Below are 20106 nucleotides of genomic sequence, written 5' to 3'. Positions count from 1 at the left end.
TATTGAAATGGTAAGAACTCCAGAGTGTATGGCATTATCAGAAAGATAGTGAGAGGAAAGAGGGACTTAGCCCAGGTACAAATCATTTGCGATTCGGGGATAGTGAGCCAAAAAGAGTTAAATAGCCACTTGTGATTGAGCCGTCCAATATTGGTGAGCAAAAATAGCCACCATCTTGAGAAGGGGTGTTAGAGAAAAATATCCCACATGGAAAATGTGTGGGTACATTCAACAATACATAATGAGTTACTTCACCCATCACCAATTGGTTTTGAGATGGAACCTCATGCTTCGTACCATGTACTTCATTTTACTTCTAAACCACTTTCCACATTCTAACAAGAACAACTAGCAAATAGGCTTAATGCGTTGTAAACAAAATAAACCAACACACAATAAAAAAATCTACAAATATATAAAAAGTGAAGAGGGTTGTAAAAACCTTGTTTGTCGAATATTTTTATAGATCATTTATTTTATTTACTCATGATTTCTATGAATTAAAAGTAGATTTTATGTGCTGTAAAAATCATGGGTGACCCATTATTGAGTTGTCAAAAGTTTTGATTTATATCTCTATCTAAAATGATTCTTAATATGGAAATTAAAATCCTTGAAGATATGATCTTATCATGTTGATTCGTGCATATTAAATCATATATTTTCAGGATAATAATTGATCTGAATGTGATTTATTTTTTTCAAATGAATTTGGACTTAATTCTGCCTATGAACAGAAATTGCCCAGTCAGATACTGAACTTGTTGAAATAGAATCAGACGTACTGGCAGATTGTTTCCTTATAAAGAAATTTGCAAATCATTTCTTTATTGCTCTAGATTGCAAGAGAGACACTTTAGGACGTGCTATAAATAGATAGCAAGAGGTCTTGGAAAGTCAAATCTCTTTTCTTGTGATAAGGATAATTTATTTGATTTATTATGAATGAGTATTTTCAATTTAGTTATTCTTGATAAGAAAGATTCGAAAATGAATCCAGTTAGGAAAAATGACCAAATTCGTTACAGCTAGTCAAGACTAATGATCATACTGACTCAGCAATTTCTTGTTTTGTCGAAACAGAATCAACTTGGCTGAAGAAAAAAAATTCAATTAAAGAAATTTGCAAATATTCGTGTATTAATTGCAAGATTTCAGAAGAGTTGGCCTTTAACATTTTTCTCAACTATAAATACATTGCCAAGGCCTTTGGAAAAATCACCTCCTCCATTTTGTATTTTGTAAACACTTGTTATTTTTTAGGAGTGTTTCTTTGTAAAGATTAAGTTGTTCACCTTAATCTTGCGTATGTGCTGAGTGCACTTGTCCATATATCTTTCTTGTTCGTTATAAACATATCTCTTGTGAACGTGATCCTAAGGATCTTTGGGAGAAGATTTCATCAAAGTCTCACTTCGGGAGGAAGAGATCACTCACTATTATTTGAAGGGATTTCAAAAGAATCAGCGTTTCATCAAAACCAGCAAATTCGTAGAAAATAGTACAACAAGATTGCAACAATAGTTTAAGAGGGAGTCTTACGTTGTTTAAATCAATGTTTTTGTATACATTATTTCTTTACTAACTGGTTTATTCTCTGAGCGTAGCCCTGTGAATGTAGGTTATCCGAAAGGATTTATGAACCACGTAAAAATTCTCGTGTATTGATTTTTACCTATTTTTCTATTTCTGTCTTAATATTGGAATCAATTGTGATACACAACTCTGGAACCAGTTTAAACAATTTAATCAGTATTTCGCATTTAATTAAGTTTTTTTACTCTAATCACAGGGTAATCATAAAATACACGAAATTTCAAGTGCTAAGAAACTTGATAGTGCTCCCCTAAACCCCCTCCCAAATATAAAATAAAAGGTAAAAATAATACTCACCCTGAAAAGCTCATTACCCTCTGCATCATCTACAAGAGAAACAAAATGGCGCCTCAAGCGAAGAAACTTCAAAATGAAAACGATGCATTAGAAGTTACATATTAGAGATATGTGCATCGACACAGACAGAAATGAAGATAAAATGAACACCACATTTGGTACAGATACATCACCATAAGTAATGACTACACCACATTTATACAAACTTATACAATTAATTAAAATAAATATTATGAATTAATTATTCTGACTAACTTAACAAAATTCTATAATTAAATTGGTATTGATGCGTTAGACCATCTCTAAAGTAAAATGCAAATTTTGTGTGAAATTGCAACTGTTGTTAATGTACATCATTTTATCAAACAATTAATTGTACGCCAGTCAATGCCTCATTAATGATAGTAATTAATATAATGTTGTGATGAGTTTGTAGTGAGATTAGCTATATTGAAGAAAAGCCCTTTAATTTTCCATGCAGGATAGATATGTATTCAATTACTAAGTGTTATTAATGATTGGCGAGAATAGTTAGACAAGTATAGCACTACTTCAAAATAGGCTTTGAATTGTTGAGAAATACATAAAAAGCGAAGTTAAAGCTTTGAACGGATTTTTAACTTCGCTTTTTGGTTCGACACTGAATGTATTTAAGCTATTACTTCAATTTTATTAAAGATAAGTAGAACGAAGCTTTTAACTTCGGTTTTTTAAAAAAAAAACCAAAGTTAAAAGGTACCCTTTAACTTTAGTTTTTTTGTAATAACCAAAGTTAAATGTCTTTAAAACTTTTTTCCACCTAAACGTCTCCTTATTCTGAAACGCAAACGGACCCGAAAACTCCCATTACCACCGTAATAGAGAAAAGGGTTTCACATATTTTCCATCATTTTTCTTGTTTTCTTCAAATTTCTTCCATCATTTTTGCTAAAAAATTCTTCTTGATCATAGAAAACTAAATATATTTAGTTTTGAGAGAAAAAGTTGTTCATTTTATAATGGGTATGAGTGGTGGTCGAAAATACCTATTGTTTTGGGTTATTGAATGGATTTTCAACATCAAAACACGTTTTTTAGCTTTGAAATAGGTGTAGATCGTGAAAACAAAGAAAGACAAGATGATGAATACTGGTTCCGATTGGGCATAGGAATGGGGTTTGGAGTGAGCTTTGTAGGTGTCATTGTTCCGTTGCTGGTTTGTGGATTTTGGAGGCGTGCATACTTTTGGTTTTTCGAAGAATATTTGTGGTACAAGTTTGTGGATTACTTTATCAAAGTAAAGTACATGTTTTAATATTATTTGGGTCAATCGTGGTTTAAAGGCTTTTGTAATAAGATAGTGCTAAGTTCATTTTCTTAGTCCAATGTTGTGAACTTGCTAGTCTCAATCTTTGTTTAGCCTCTTCTAATTTTTCTTGTGTTTATTGGTTGTATTGTTTCTTGGTTTTCTTGAAGTCATCAGAATACTTGTTTGCATATATTTGGTCACTTGGTCCTTCTTTTTTGGTTAAGTTTATTGGTCTATTATCATTTTTGAAGACAACCCGTTTGTGGTTACCAAATATCTTCCAAGAGTTTAGCTTCATATGTCCTCCTTTCCCTTTATGAATTAAAGAAATGATTTTGAAAACTTAGTGTGGTTCATGAACATCATATAGTAACAAAACTTCCTACACAAAATCTACAACTTCGAGTTCTATTATTTTGCTTTGTGCAAGGCATGGTAGTATATTTTTACTTTGTTTTACGTGAAAATATTCATGGCTTTGAGTTGTGTTATTTCATGGCCACACATTAAACATAAGAATATATTATGGTTCTATCTTAGTTATTATGTATAAACAAGTTGTAAATTCTTGATGCTGACTTAAATTAGAAAAAATATTTTACAACTTCATGAAGAAATTACCTTCCAATATCTTGATTAAAACTTGAATATTTTGGAAAATTTCAATTGTAATCTTGATAAGGTTGTCCATGGTTTAAATACCTTGATGTGTGTTGATATTTTATTCTTATCATAAAAATATGTTTATCACGTTTCATATGGTAAATAAGGATTTATTGGAAGAATATTATATTTGACTCATTCTCACTGAGTCTTTTCAAGGATTTCGTATTTCTTAAATGAGATAAAATGAAAATGAACTTAGTCAAGAAGTTGATCAAATTAAACAATTTCCTATTTTGTTGAGACAGAACTTAACATGCTTTCAGATTTTTTTAAAATTAAGAAATTTTCAAATCTCTTCTAACTGAGGATAGATTGCATGAAGCTGGCTTTGGACGTCATTTTATCATAAATACCAATCAAAGTCTTTCCAAATGTATTGTTTAACCATCCTTAGTAATAGCAAACGCAACATTAAGAACTTGAAGATGTACCTTACAATTATTTCTTCTCTAAGCCTAAGGAATTCATCTTAATAATTAATATAACAATGTTTGAATGGTATCAAGAGTGGCATCTACGTGCCTTTATTATACTCTCTGAAAGGAAAAGTCATTCCTACAATACTCATTGCCATTGCAAATACCTGCAACTGTATCTTGCTAGTATAAATTCATATGCTTAATTAATTAGTATATATAATAATAAGCTCTAAGGTGAATTCTCAAAGGGTCTGAAACTCACGTGCATGTGCATAATAAAAATAAATAAAATCACCTCATCAATCAACGGTTCACTTTCTAGAATGGCATACACATTTGTTGCTTCCAAAGCTTGAAGCTCGCTCTTTAAATTATTTTCAAAGCTTCTTCCTTTCAATGATAATGACTCGAAGAAGTAGCTAGCTATTACAAGTACAGTGTCTGTAAAAGCAGCACAAGTGTAACTGAAAGTACTAACAACAATACATAGTCGAAGAAGATCAAACTCTAAACAGAGCACTACTACCAATCGAACCAAACGAAACCAAATCAGCAAAATAGCAATTTCCAGACACTAAAGAAAAGTCTCCCCATGCCCCGTTAATGTTTGTCAAAATGCTTCTGAGATGCTAAAATATACATATGCATCTGTATAGCAAAAAGGGGCAGCACTTACAGTGGAGGTGTACCACAGAGGGACGACTCGAATTAAGTGAGAGAGAGAGAGAGAGAGAGAGGCTTACCATTTTCCACCGCTGAGAACTATGGCACAGAGAAATAGGTGGGTGGGCTTTAGCCTTGGGAAAATTTCATTTGTGTAAATTTATATATTGTCTTATATTTAAAAAAAAAATTTGTCTAGGAAGACATTTGAACTTAAAATACTCTTTACCATAGTGTTGTGTCGAGTCATTTAAACTCCATTATGACTTTCAAAAAAAAAAAAAAAAAAGAAGAATAAGTAAAAGAGTATATATTTGGCACAAGAGCAACAACAGGGTGCCTCAAGCGAAGAAACTTCAAAATGAAAAGGATGCATTAGAAGTTACATATCAGAGATATATACATCGACACAGACAGAAATGAAGATAAAATGAACACCACATTCGGATTCAAGCTAAAAACTGTGCCTATAGTGGATTCACTAATACAGTGTGTGCATGTGCATAATAAAAATAAAGAAAATCACCTCATACACATTTGTTGCTTCCAAAGCTTGAAGCTTGCAAATATTTACCAATTAATAAACTAGAAATCAAGCAATATATAAACCACAACCTGTATTTGCATCAAATTCATCTTCTTTTGTATTCTTCTAACTCTGATTTCTCATCTATGATCAAAATACAAGATTTAAGTGATCACACTCACTTTGGCTAAAGACTGTCACTGAGCACGAACTAAACCAAACTAATTCACATTAGAGTGAGCACATAGCTAGAGAATAATTACATTATGTGGCTACTGAAGTGGTGTTTTTGTGTTCTATGTTATTGGTGGAAACATAAAATCTTGGAAGCTATTAAAAATCATGGTAAGAAAAACAACAAACATTATAAAGGGTACCGGTGTTTGTCGTCCCCTGTATATAAAGGGTACCCAACAATTTTTCTATTTTATATATATATATATATATAAATTAAAGACATAATCTAGCTAACTCAACAATAATTACAAAGACGTATTTCTTAAAAATTATGATAAATGCGCATAAACAAAGCTAAAGATGTGAGAAATTCAGTAATTTCTGAACTTTTTTTATTTGGTTAAGAACAAGAAGTGAGAAAGTTTAGAACGAGGCTTACGATTTTCCGGCTCCACTGACTCCCATAAGAACTATAGCAATTTCTTTTCCAGAGAGAGAGAGAGAGAGAATTAATCGAGAGAGAAAACTCAGATTAGACCTCCTGGGTCTCAAAGTTTCGTTCTTTTATTTTTATAAATACATGTATAATTAAAAGAAAAAAGAAGAAGCAAAGATGAGAAGAGACCTTGGAAATGGGATGATGAAGCCATAAATGGTCAAAACTAAGCCCCGCCGCCTCTGTTTCAACTCCAATTTCATATGTGATGATGGGCACCCAATAAATAAATAGGTCAATCAAACTCACTTTAATATTATCCACATAATATAATATAATATATAATACAGTCGTGCACAGCACATTTCTCCACATAATAACAACAATTGCATCCACTATTCTTTTTTCCACTTCCTGCAAGGGATGCATCTTTGCAGTACAATAATAGAGAAAGAGATCTCATAACAAGTAAAAGCTTGTTTAGCAATCATTTATTTTCATTCTGTATAATGTTCAAAACAACAATAACAACAATGGCTTAATTAAGAAAATATAGCCACAAATAATGGCCATAGCCAAAAGGAAAAAGTATAAAAACAAAACCATCAATGGGCAAATAGATTCTCAACTGTACAGCAATGGGCAAACCGTGTCTACTCGCCAACCACCATCAAAATGGCAGCAGAAAACACAAGAAATAGTCATTGTCCAATGATATATGCATATCAGGCAATGGGCTGTGCAAAGAAAAATTAGTGTTTAGCTTACCAGCCACCATGTCTTGAGAAATAGTCATTGTCCAATGACATAGCCACAACTCTCTCAGATAAACTCAGCAGACAGAAGACTTCCAAGTCTTGGATCTGCATCCGGAAGACCAATTATGAAGATTGAATATCTCATATATTATAGGCAAGAAAGACCAAATAGCAAACAAGTTTACCTCTCCATAGACTCTGCATAAATTGGGCTGTAGTTTATCCACCAAAAAGCTCATTTACCTCTGCATCAGTTATGCGAGCAACGAAAGGACACCTCAAGGGAAAAAACTTCAAAATGAAAAAGAAGAGATATTGTGGTCAGCGTATGTTCTCCCAAAACAGAGAGTTTATACTAGAGATATTACAACATATAAGATTAGCCACATTATATTATAATGTATTGTAATACAATACAATAAAAATAACCGAGCCATGTTTAGTTCCTCAAGTTTTCAACTGAAATATTGGGAAAGCCCATTACCTTTTCTAAGGTGGTCTTATGAAAAAATACTGGGAGTTTGATTAGAGAGTTGTACAAACGTTCCCACATTCAGGTCGCAGCCAACAACTATCATTTTCTTGTACACTGCAAAAGCATGATCTATATTCCCTGACGTGATGTAGGCTCGAATGAGAGCATTGTAGGTGAAAACATCAGCTTCAAAACCCTTAAGCTGTAGTTCTTCATACATACAAACTGCTTGCTCCACCATTCCCGCAATCCCAAGACTGAGTATTAGTGAGTTGTACGTGTAACGATCAGGACAAATTCCTCTGCTCAGCATTTCATTGTAGAGTGATAAAGCTTCTTCTACCCTCAGTGATCTTCCAGGTGCATTAATCAAAAGTTTATAACAAACTATATTAAGACTAAGACCACTCTGCTTTAGTTCCTCAAAGTAACACAGAGCATCATCAACTTTTCCTAAAAGACGGAGAGAATCCACAAGAATGGTGTAAGTCTTAAGGTCTGGCCTTATTCCATCTTTAACCATTCTTCTGAACAAATGACAGGCAGTTTCCACGTCTCCTGCTTTTCCAAACCCATTTATAAGAATATTAAAAATCGCACGATTAGCTTTGCATCCATATTCTGCCATCTCATGGAAGAAAAGCATCGCTTCTTCGTGTCTTCCTAACTTAAAAAGTCCATCAATGAGCGAACCATACGTATGAGGAGAGGGGGCAAAATCACGACCAACGTGATCATAGTACAAATCAATAGCCTTATCAACACAACTAAATTTCACTAAACTGGAAATGAGTATGTTATATGTGATTGTGTCAGGCTTGCATCCCCTACTACACATCTCTTCATATATTCCCAATAGTTTAGTGATTTTATCTGACTTCCCATGCTCACCAATGATTTTCCCCGACTTCCCATGCTCACCAAGTAACAAGTTGTATGTGAAAATATCAGGGACACAACTACTTTCCTTTAATAGTCCCCTAATCAAGGTGTTGTAAGTACGAAGATTTGGTGAGATCCCTTTCTCTTTCATCACATCCAAAGTATCAAACGCCTTGCCAACATTGCCTGCTTTGCAGAGAGCATTAATAAGAATGGTGAATGTAACTACATCAGGAGCAAAACCATCAGCTTCCATTTCATCCCAAATTTCTTTCATAGAATCTACCTCTCCACAATCACTTAACTTGCCCAACAAAGTGATATAAGTAACACGATCAGGTTTGTGCCTGCTAGCTTTCATATCTACAAACAATGCCTTTGCATTATCAATTTTACCTGCATTACAGAGAGCATCAATGAGAACATTATAAGTAACAACATCTGGCTTGCATCCCTCTTTGTCCATTCTCTTCAATACATCATAGGCCTCATCAATTTTCCCTGCCATTCCAAGAACCCTAATGCATATGGTAAATGTATAAATATCAGGCCTCAATCCCAAACGTTCCATCTCTTTTAACAAACTCATTACAGTTTGAGTATCCTTTTGCTTTCCAAATGCCACCATCAGTGCTGAATACACCTTCAAGCCAGGCTTCATCCCTTCCATAACCATTCTGTTGTAAACCTCCAAAGCCTCCCCACAAAACCCTGACTGGAGAAGAAAACAAATCAGCCCATTAAATGAAGACGCATTTAAAACGAACCCAGCATTTCTCATCTTCTCAAGCGCAATTGGTGCTTGTCGAATTCCACCCCTTATGTAAAGACCATCAAAAATAGCTAGATAAGTGTTCAAACTTCGTTTAACCTTTTTCTTCTGCATTAAATCAAAAACAGCAGCCATATCCTCCACCCTCTTATGAGTCATCAAAACTTCAAGCATGTAATTGCAAGTTTTAGTGGTGAGAACAACATTAGAAGTGGAGGGGGCACTTTGCTCAGCAACAACCTTGAAATAATAAAATGCAGAATATGGGTCCTTGGTAGACTTAAGAGCCCTTATAAACTCTTGTGAAGATTTCAAAACTTTCTTCTTCTTCCTCTCCTTGGTTAGACTCAGTTCCACTCCTTCCTTTGGGATTTTCATAACAAACCCACATAGACCCATTTGTTTTCTCAAGGGCCCGTACGAGGAAACCTTTACATTATTTCCAAAGCTTCTTCCTTTAAATGACACACTATGATAATGACTAGAAGAAGTAGCTATTACTATTACACTCTCTGTAAAAGCAGCACAAGTATAACTGAAACTACCACTATTATAATACATACTTGAAGAGCAATGCCAATCGAACAAAACAAAATCAGCAAAAAATAGCAATTTCCAGACACTAAACAAAATTCTCTTCCATGCCCCGTTAGTGTTTGTCAAATTGCCCCTGAGATACCGAAATATGCATACACATAAATATATATATATATATATATGTATGTGTGCGTGCGTGTATAAAAGAAAGGAGCAGACACTTACAGAAGAGGTTAACCACAAAGCTTGGTGGTTATGGCGACTGAAGTGAGAGTGAGAGAGATAGGTGACGAGGGCGTTCGCTCGGATATCTCTTATCTGAAGTTTTTTTTTTCTTGGATAAAAATTTAAATAGCCTGCTTTTTTTTTTTTTTATATAATATAAAAAAAATTGAATATATAACAAACAAAAAAATTAATTCTTTTTTTCTCAAAATAAGAAAGAGGAAAGTTGTGAAATCTTGACAAGAGGCTTACGATTCTTGAGCTCCACTGTCTCCCATAAATTACAGTTGTTTCTGTTTCAAAGAAAATTCAGGTGAGACCTCTCTGGGTCTGAAAGTTTCCTCGTTTTTCTTTTTAATCAAAGAAAGAAGAAGCAAAGATGAGACCTTTGAAATGGGATGATGAAGTCATAATGGTACTGGAGGGAACTAGCAGTGTGGAGTTGGAACACGCTTTCCCATTGTGTAGTGCTCAAGCAGCTCAACAATACAACAATGGCCATATATATAATATATACTTCTTAATAGTCAAGGTTGGTATCAAATCGAGAGTTGTGTCTCGGGGAAGAGGAGGAGCATATACGAACAGTTCAGGCCTTTGATCGATTCGAAGAATAAGCAATAATCATTGTCTAATGATATTATTAGCAAGAGCAACAGTCACACAGCACAGCTCCCTCCGATAAACTCAGCAGACAGAACACTTACAAATCTTGAACCTGCAGCCAAAACACCAATGGAGATTGAATAAATCAACCAAAGGCATTGGTAGAAAACGAAATATTAATTGGTATGACAACCTACCACTTAATTGAAATAGTTAAGAACTGCTATGGAAAAGTATCTCATATCAATGATAGTAATTAATGCGACTAACGTAACAAAATTCTATAAGTAACTTGTTATTGATGTGTTAGCAAAATATAAATTTTGTGTGAAATTTTGTTATTGATTTATTAATCTGAATTTAATATTATTATATTAATAAATTGATAATTGGGTAGTCATATTTATAGGAAAACTTCTGCTAAATTTTTAAAAAAAATATTTAATACATAAGAAATTTTAATATTTCAAATACTTACTTAGGTGAAATTCACATGTTTAGTTGTATGAACACTTTAGATGTTTATATGGTACTTAGCTTTTATTTTTCTATGAATGTGTATATATATGTACATTAAGTCTATATAGTTTGTGAATTTGTTTTATTTTAAATTTATTGGAATGTTCAAATATATTTATTAACATTAAAATAATTATAAATTAGAATTAAAAAATTAATTATGAAAATATTTAATAAAAACCAAAATAATAATAAAAATACTTTTCTTAGAAAAAAATACATTTGACCTCGGTTATTATGTAATAACTGAAGTTAAATGGTACTATTTAACTTCAGTTATTATTTAAAAACCGAAGTTAAATGGTACATTTTAACTTCGATTATTATGTAAATGGCTTTAACTTCTGTTTTTACTTAATAGCTGAAGTTAAAGGATACCCTTTAATTTCGGTTTTTAAATACTTTTAACTTCGTTGGGATTAACTTCAGTTAATATCTCCGCGATATCCAAATAATAACAAGCGAAAAAACTGAAGTTAAAGTCTATTTTTGTACTTGTGTAGAGAAGAAACTAAGAACAAAAAAGAAGTCAAATGATAAGACGAGAGAAAATAATGGAATAGGTATAATGTGTAAAGTAGGGTGAAAATTAATAGAACTAATACTATTTTGATGATATTATATTGTCTAGAGAAGAAATTTATTTTAGTCTCAAGAGAAAAATCAACTAAATTGGAATAATTGGCTTTCTATATTTAATCGATCGAAGATTAAATAATGAAAGAAAAAATGAATCATTTAACTCAGCCATAACTTATAAGATTTTTCAACATTATATATTAAATTATTATTTATTATCAAAGTGAGTTAAATTATTTTTGTTCAAAAGTCAAGCATATACAGTACAACTGACGGTAATAGTTTATCTTTTTTTGTCCATTTCTTTTACGAAATTTGACTTAAAACTATAGCCTTATTTTATACCTTCTTATTTATTCATTTACTTAAATGAAAAAAAAAATAACATGATGTTAGTAATTTTTTTAACTTTTAAATCAAATGGCAAATATTTTAAATGGTGCAAGGGAGCACTATATATATATTAAAATATTGTGTAAAATTTAACACTATATTGGCCACATACATTAATTAGAGATGAGAATTTTTAAAAAATATAACTTTTATGATATTAATGTGCAAAAATATGAGAATTATATATTTTTTTTAATTTATATGAAAAAAATTATTAAAGAAAAAATTAAAGTATATGAAACTCAATTAGTAGCAAACTAAAATATGACAATTCCACATTTTTTATCATAGTTGTGTTTTTTTTTTAATTTTAAAGATTATTTTATTTTATTTTCATTTTTTTTCTTCATTTTTAATTATTTTTTCAGTTATTTTTTTTCCTTACTTATTTTTTTCCTTCAAAATTAATAAAAGGGTTTATACCTTTTTAGACCATGTGTTTTGCATCATTACCTGTTTGTATCCTGTGTTTTGACAAATTATTTTTTTGACCATGTGTTTTGTAAAATTGTTCAAATAGGCCTCTAAACCTGATTTTGATTAATAAAAAATTGAATATAACAACACAATTCTTAGGCAGAATGACTGTATTTTTGTTCTGAGTTGTTAGTTTGATGAATTATTTGTGATTTTAGTTAAAAAAAAAATTGATCAAAATCGGGTTTAGGGGTCTAAGAATTGTCTATTTGAACTATTTTAGAAAATACATGGTCCAAAAAGTAATTTATCAAAACACATGATCCAAACAGGTAATGAGCCAAAACACAAGGTCTAAAAAGGCATAAACTCTTACTAAAACTTAATTAAGAGTAAAATTATGGCATAAACCAACTTTTATATAAAAATAAATCTATAAAAATGAAAATTCTTAAAAAGAGTCATAGATTAACTTTTTTTTGAAAAAAAAAACTATATTTTTGCACACTCTATAAAATTCTCATATAAAATGTAATTTCATCATCTTATTTGACTGACACAAAATGAGTATTTTGGTATAGTGAATATTTAGGACTACACCGTTCAACTCACAAAATACTGTATTTATAATAAGTATATTTATATAATTATATACGTACGTACGTTATATATGGCTGACTTAAACAAATCATCACTTCATAGAGCCTACTATTATTTAAGTTCCAGCAATTAATAGCATATGCTTTCAAAGTGCGAAAGCCCATCTCTGGTTTCAGTGACTTCTTAATGAAGAACTTTAATTTTGAGAAGCTAAAACTCAAAAAGTTAAAGTAGAAATTCAACCAAATAATAAGCCCAATATTTCGTTTAATTTCATAGTTTTCAAATCATAATTAATGTATAATACATGATCTATATATGCCTTTAATGTTATTTCATGAAGGACATGCAATCTTTTTATATTGTAATAAAATTATCTGTTTAATTTGACGCAAAATCTATATTATGGACTAATTAATAGTAATAATGATTGTTAACCAATTGTATTCATTAATTGTAATAGAAATAAAAAAGAGTGAATCCACTATGGAATTAAATGTATTGATAAAGACAAACAAACATTCATTGTTGGACCAAAAGGTAATTAAGCAAGCTTACATAATAATAAATTTCCTGGATCAGAGGTACGTAGTACTACTACTAGAATATTTATAATAAAAACGAAGACTACTAGTTTTTCTGCATGCATAAATCAAGAAACTTTTATTTTGATTATATACAATTTCATGTACTGCAGCAGTTTGTATCATTACTAACTTTTACTTGATATGACACTTCAACTCTAAGAACTAGCAAATGTACATTCAATAATAATAATTTTACAATTACTTCCAAAATTAATTCGAACCATTAATATATAACAGTACTATTTTAAAATTAATTGAGAATCACAATCATTTCTTATATCAAAGAAAATAGTCTTTTCTTTGGATAGATCTCGAAAAAATATCAAAGTTAAAAAAAAAACAATCAAAACGGACAATCGAGCACGAAGTTATGCTTGGTAAAAGTTTTGAAAAGTTACACTACTTTTCTCTGCGGTTTTTTCAATAAAACCGCGGAGAAAAGTCTTTATTTCTCTGCGGTTTTCTTAAGAAAACCGCGGAGAAAAGTAGTGCAACTTTTCTCTGCGTTTTTCTCCCACTTTTCCTACTTTACATTGCGTTTTTTAAAAAAACCGCAGTAACAAAGTTCCTAAGTGTCCTTCAATCCTTTTCTCTGCGCTTTTTATTTTATATTAAAAAAAAAGCGCAGAGAAACCCTATATTTGTAGTAGTGTAACTAGGCTAAACTACCACATCACTGTGTGTAATGTTTAAGTGTATATTTTGGGTGTACATATTATTACTCGTAAATATATATATCTATATCAATGTTGTGTTTAAATATGATATATGTACAAATTATTGATATAAATATTTATATATACTAGAAATGTAATTCATTCTATTAAAATGTGAACCAATTTTGTCTTAATTTGTTTAATATATTTATGTCATACATTATATTAAACATTTTTTATTTATTTTTATCATATTATTTATCTGTTTAAAATTTATATGATACAAGAGCAATAAAAGGGGCCTCAAGCAAAGAAACTTCAAAATGAAAAAGATGCATTAGAAGTTACACATCAGAGATATATATGTGCATCGACACAGACAGAAATGAAGATAAAATGAACACCACATTTGGTACAGATACATCACCATAAGTAATGACTACACCATATTTATACAAACTTATACAATTAATTAAAATAAATATTATAAACTAATTATTTTGACTAACTTAACAAAATTCTATAAGTAAATTGATATTGATGTGTTAGACTATCTCCAATACAATATGTAAATTTTGTGTCAAATTGTAACGGTTGTTAATGTAGATCATTTTATCAAACAATTGAACGTACGCCAGTTAATGCCTCATTAATGATAGTTATAATTAATATAATGTTCTGATGAGTTTGTTGTGAGATTAGCTATATTGAAGAAATGCTCTTTAATTTTCCATGCATAATAGATATGTATTCAATTAGTAAGTGTGATTATTTGATTGATGAGATTAGTTAGATAAGTAGAGAAGAAACTAAATAAGAACAAAAAAGAGGTCAAAGGATGAGACGAGAGAAAACAATGGACAGCATACAACGTGTAAAGTAGGGTGGAAATTAATGGAACCAATACTACTTTGATGATATTATTTTGTCTATTGAGAAGAAATTCATTATAGTCTCAAGAGAAAAATCAAAACGTGTAAACTAAGTTAGAATAATTGGCTCTCTATGTTTAATCGATCGAAGACTAGACATAGGATCGCGATAGACTATATACGTTAATGGCTCTCATGTATACGTTAATGTATAATTAATGGTAGTAATTGATGTTGGGGTAATGACTTTGTTGTGAGAGTATCTATTGAGAAGAAACGTCTTTTAATCTCATTAATTAGTGATAGGTAGATGTATTTATCAAAAACAATTGATTTGATAGTAGAGACAAAGTAGGAAAATAATACATAACCAAACGTGTAAAGTAGGGTAGAATAATACTTAGACTTCTAAATTATCAACATATCACTACTTTTCTAATTTTATTGAACACTTGATAGATGTAGTAAGATTAGCTATATTGAAGAAATGCCTTTTAATTTCCCATGCATGATAGATATGTATTCAATTAGCAAGTGTGATTATTTGATTGGTGAGATTAGTTAGACAAGTAGAGAATAAACTAACTAAATAAAGTACAAAAAAAATGTCAAAAGATTAGACGAGAGAAAATAATGGACAACATACAACGTGTAAAGTAGGATAGAAATTAATGGAACCAATACTACTTTGATGATATTATTTTGTCTATTGAGAAGAAATTCATTAGTCTCAAGAGAAAAATCAAAACGTGTAAACTAAATTTGAAAAATTGGCTCTCTCTATGCTTAATCGATCGAAGACTAGACATAAGATAGTGATAGATTATACACGTTAATGGCTCTCTATGTATAATTAATAGTAGATGTTGGGGTGATGACTTTGTTGTGAGAGTATCTATTAAGAAGTAAAAGTCTTTTAATAATCTCATTAATTAGTGATAGGTAGATGTATTTATAAAAAACAATTGATTTGATAGTAAAGACAAAGTAGGAAAATAATACATAACCAAACATGTAAAGTAGGGTAGAATAATACTAGACTTCTAAATTATCCATATATCACTACTTTTTTAATTTTATTGAACACTTGATAGTTGTATCAATCTCTATAGCCTTTTGTGATTGTCAATCTTTATAATATATATGATTATGTATAATTTATCAAAAGCATGTTTGAATGTTTTCGTACAACTACTCCATAACATTTAAAAGAAAAAAAAAAGATCATAGAAACTAATTATTTTTTATTATGTATAATTTATTAAGTGTTGATTAATTATAATTATTTTTTTGCAGCAGGTCAATTATAATTATTGAATTAAGTTATTTTGATACAAGTTAAGATCATAGAAACTAAAACACTCTTAATCTTGGTATGATTAAATAAACTGAATTTAATTAATTAAGTAGAAATAAGTGACGTGATGATTCAATTTCCCTTCTCAATAATTGATATCAATATTAATAAGTGTGTAGATAATGGAAATTAATTAATTAGAAAAATATGCTTAACTGGTTTATCATCACATAATTAATAACAAAGCATAATTAATTAGAAAAATATGCTTAACTGGTTTAACGTCACATATACCCAATATATTTTTAACATCTATTGCGTATCTCTTCTATATAATAAATGTGTAGATAACGGAAATTTTTTGTTTTAACAGTTTTTTATTTTTTTTAATATTAATTTTAACGAAATATTCTTATATTTAACAGAATATTATTATATTTAACAGTAGTTTGTAAACATTTAAACTTAAATAAAATAAAATAAATAATTAAAAAATTAAAATAAGATGATTTTGAGAAATTTTATAATGATAATTATTTAAAAATAATGAATAATTAAAATCCATATCTACGTGGTAATAAGTTGCAGGGCACTATTTCAAGTGACGTAGCAAATTTGAACTTTGCAATTTGGAGGCAATTGATTTGTCATACAATAGATACAAAGGTAGAGTCTCAATGGTATTTGAAAGCTTGTTGTCGAGTTGCCTTGTAAAAAAGCTAAAGTCCTTGCATTTGGATGGAAATTTGTTTGATTCCTTTACTGGAGAAATCTCAGATGAAATAGGAGTTTTCGAGAATTTAGTTGATCTTTCTCTCAGAGATAATAATGTTTCTGGTCCCATTCCAATGTCAATATGTCAAAACTTACGATCCATAAAGTCATTAGATATTTCCGAAAACAATTTCAATGGCTCTATTCCAGAATGCTTGGTTTCTCTCTCAAAGTTAAAATCTCTCGTTATTTCCGATAATCAATTAAGTGGACCACTTCCAATCAGTCTTGGATCTCTCTCAAACTTAGAAATTCTTGATATTGCATCAAACAATTTCGAAGGTGATGTGTCTGAAGTTCATTTTGCCAACCTCACAAAGCTCATTGAAATACATGCTTTTGAAAATAATTTGACCATGAAAGTAAGTTCATACTGGTCTCCTCCCTTTTCTCTTGACTCTGTGGACCTAAGAAATTGGAACTTGGGTCCTCATTTTCCTGTATGGCTAAAATCACAAAAACATATTTCTCAAATAGACATGTCCAGCACTGGAATTTCAGATGCTATTCCTAGTTGGTTATGGAATTTTTCTTCCTATAATAAATATGGTGGTCTTTCTATTGACTTGTCCAAAAACCAAATCTATGGAGAAATTCCTGAATTTCCAAATGATGGTTCTTATTACTTAAACTTGAGCTACAACAAGTTGACAGGTTCATTACCTCATATCCCAGTTGACGGCTTACTAGATCTTTCAAATAACTACTTGGCTGGTAGCATTTCTAACTTCCTTTGTTATCCAAAAACTCAAGCAGGATTTATGGCTCTATATCTCGAAAATAATCTTTTGTCAGGAAAGATTCCCAACTGTTGGATGTATTGGCCATTGTTATTCATGATAGACTTGGATAACAATAATCTCACTGGGAAAATTCCAAGCTCTATTGGATCTTTATATGAGTTACGGTCATTGCATATTCACAATAATAACCTCATTGGAGAAATACCAGCTTCTCTTAAGAATTGTTCAGCTTTAATTGTTCTTGACCTTAGTTTTAATAAGTTGGTGGGAACTATACCAAGATGGATCGGAAGTCTTCCAATGCTGCGCTTTCTTGTGCTTCGTTCAAACAACTTGACAGATCTTATTCCAGTTGAGCTATGCCAACTTTCTTCACTTCAAGTATTGGATGCTAGCAACAACAATTTGACAGGAATCATACCAAAATGTTTTAAAAATTTAACGGCTATGACCTCTAGTTTGAATCAATCAATGTTGCCTAGCTTTGTCTTTGGCACCACTATTCAATGGTCTAGAGAGAATGCAAATCTTGTAATTAAAGGAAGGGAAAACCAGTACGACAGCATCTTATATCTCTTAAGTGCCTTAGACCTTTCAGACAACAAATTATCAGGAGAAATCCCAGAAGAACTTACAAGTCTCCAAGCATTACAATCGCTGAATTTGTCGGGAAACTATTTGAGTGGGAACATTCCAAAGAAGATTGGCAGTATGGCAGAGTTGGAATCTCTTGATCTCTCAAAAAACCGATTGTCCGGTCACATTCCTTCAGGTATGTCAAGCTTAACATTCTTGAGTTTCTTGAACTTGTCATATAACAATTTCTCAGGACAAATTCCAACAAGCACCCAACTGCAAACCATGGATGCTTCCAGCTTTATTGGCAACAAATTGTGTGGACCACCACTCCTCATAAATTGTAGAGAAGATCATGTGACACTGCATAGAAGTGCCGACGATGGAGAAACACAAGATGATGAATACTGGTTTCGATTGGGCATAGGAATGGGGTTTGGAGTGAGCTTTGCAGGGGTCATTGGTCCGTTGCTAGTTTGTGGATTTTGGAGGCGTGCATACTTTTGGTTTGTCGAAGAATATTTGTGGTACAAGTTTGTGGATTACTTTATCAAAGTAAAGTACATGTTTTAAAATTATTTGGGTCAATCATGGTTTAAAGGCTTTTGTAATAAGATAGGGGTCTTTTCATTTTGTACTGTTTGTTGTAATGTTTGTTGGTTTCGTTGAACTCAGAATACTTGTTTGCATATATTTGGTTGTTTGGTCTTTTATCTCTCGGTTAAGTTTATTGGTGTATCTAGTTTTCAAAGATTGCCCCATTCGTGGTTACCAAATTTCTTTCAAGTGTTCTAATCATATGTACTCATTCTTCTAGAGAGGAAGAAATTATTTTGAAAACTGGGTGTGATTATAAAATTTATATAATAACAAAACTTCTAGAAGAAATACATAGCTCTAATTCCATTAATTTTCTTTGTGCAAATCATGGTAGTGTATTTTTACCTTGCTCTATGTGAAATTTATAGCTTTAATTTATGTTATTCGTGGCCACACATTGAACATAGGAAAATACTCTGGTTCTAGCTTAGTTATTATTCATGAACAATCAAATATCTATGGATTAGCTATAATTTAAATTTGTTCTTATACAAACTGCTAGAATCATGAGAATAGAAGTTTTAACATTTTCCCATATCCATGTTTATTTCTTGTTGTCATTGATACTTTTTTTTTTTTTTCTTCTAATGGCTAAATTTTTAGGAAATGGCTATGTGAAGACCAGTTTGTTATTTTTCTTCAAGATCTTTGTATGTATTTTCATTCATATAAATATCAAAACTCATACAGTCTAAGCAGTGAGCATTCATTTCAGCAAATCCACTTCTTTCTCTAAATTTCTTATTAGCTTCCTTAATTCTCTCCAAGTTTTTCTCTCTGTTCTGTTCTATTCAAGTGACTGCAATATATTTTCTAGCTTACTTATTGTAATCTCTACACTATAGATAAAATTACATGAATTATGAATTTAATATTTTATATTCTGCTGAAATATATATATAGCTCTAAAAGCATATATACATATAAATGGAGTAGAAACATGGCAGCAGCAATAGAATTTTTAATAGTGGAAACATTTGCTAATCTCGTGAAGACTCTAACAAACATCATGGAGTTATTTACTTCGTTTTGCTTCCAAGTATTCATATTTAATTTAATTTAATTTTTTTATTTTATACACATTTGGAATTGATTAATTCATATATATATATATATATATATAATCTTAAGACTATATATTGTAGTAAAAGCAGGGGATCATTATCTTCG

The 20106-nt window shown here is 30.8% G+C and overlaps 2 protein-coding genes across 5 annotated transcripts; one reads left to right on the top strand and one right to left on the bottom strand.

Annotated features, from left to right (window-relative positions):
* Nucleotides 1-4258: 4258 nt before the first annotated feature.
* LOC133834286 (pentatricopeptide repeat-containing protein At4g31850, chloroplastic-like) lies at nt 4259-10630 on the bottom strand. Of its 4 annotated transcripts, none has more exons than XM_062263849.1 (7): nt 10521-10630; nt 10104-10435; nt 9970-10010; nt 9718-9848; nt 7311-9625; nt 7012-7117; nt 4259-6931 (listed from the first exon to the last, which is right to left on the bottom strand). In XM_062263849.1, the coding sequence occupies exon 5, from the start codon at nt 9514-9516 to the stop codon at nt 7327-7329; it is 2190 nt and encodes a 729-aa protein (XP_062119833.1). In that variant the 5' UTR covers nt 9517-9625; nt 9718-9848; nt 9970-10010; nt 10104-10435; nt 10521-10630; the 3' UTR covers nt 4259-6931; nt 7012-7117; nt 7311-7326. The 4 variants fall into 4 exon arrangements, with proteins under 4 accessions (XP_062119833.1, XP_062119831.1, XP_062119834.1 ...); XM_062263847.1 differs by lacking the exon at nt 10521-10630 and having other exon boundaries at nt 4259-6114; nt 6258-6931; nt 10104-10514; XM_062263850.1 differs by lacking the exon at nt 10521-10630 and having other exon boundaries at nt 4259-6310; nt 6837-6931; nt 10104-10514.
* Nucleotides 10631-16920: 6290 nt separating this feature from the next.
* Nucleotides 16921-18909, top strand: LOC133778056 (receptor-like protein EIX2). Its single transcript, XM_062217879.1, has one exon. It carries the CDS (start codon nt 16921-16923, stop codon nt 18907-18909), a length of 1989 nt encoding a protein of 662 aa, XP_062073863.1.
* The last annotated feature ends 1197 nt before the right edge of the window (nt 18910-20106 follow it).

This window comes from Humulus lupulus, chromosome 5, assembly GCF_963169125.1.
Source record: "Humulus lupulus chromosome 5, drHumLupu1.1, whole genome shotgun sequence".
NCBI classification, from domain to species: Eukaryota; Viridiplantae; Streptophyta; class Magnoliopsida; order Rosales; family Cannabaceae; genus Humulus; species Humulus lupulus.
The sequence above is the reverse complement of the archived record's forward strand: the minus strand, read 5'-3'. Positions and strand labels throughout refer to the sequence as shown.

Bases quoted from the DNA above. Each gene is read 5' to 3' on its own strand.
- LOC133778056 (XM_062217879.1), top strand. From the start codon at position 16,921: ATGGTATTTGAAAGCTTGTTGTCGAGTTGCCTTGTAAAAAAGCTAAAG.
- LOC133834286 (XM_062263849.1), bottom strand. From the start codon at position 9,516: ATGTATTATAATAGTGGTAGTTTCAGTTATACTTGTGCTGCTTTTACA.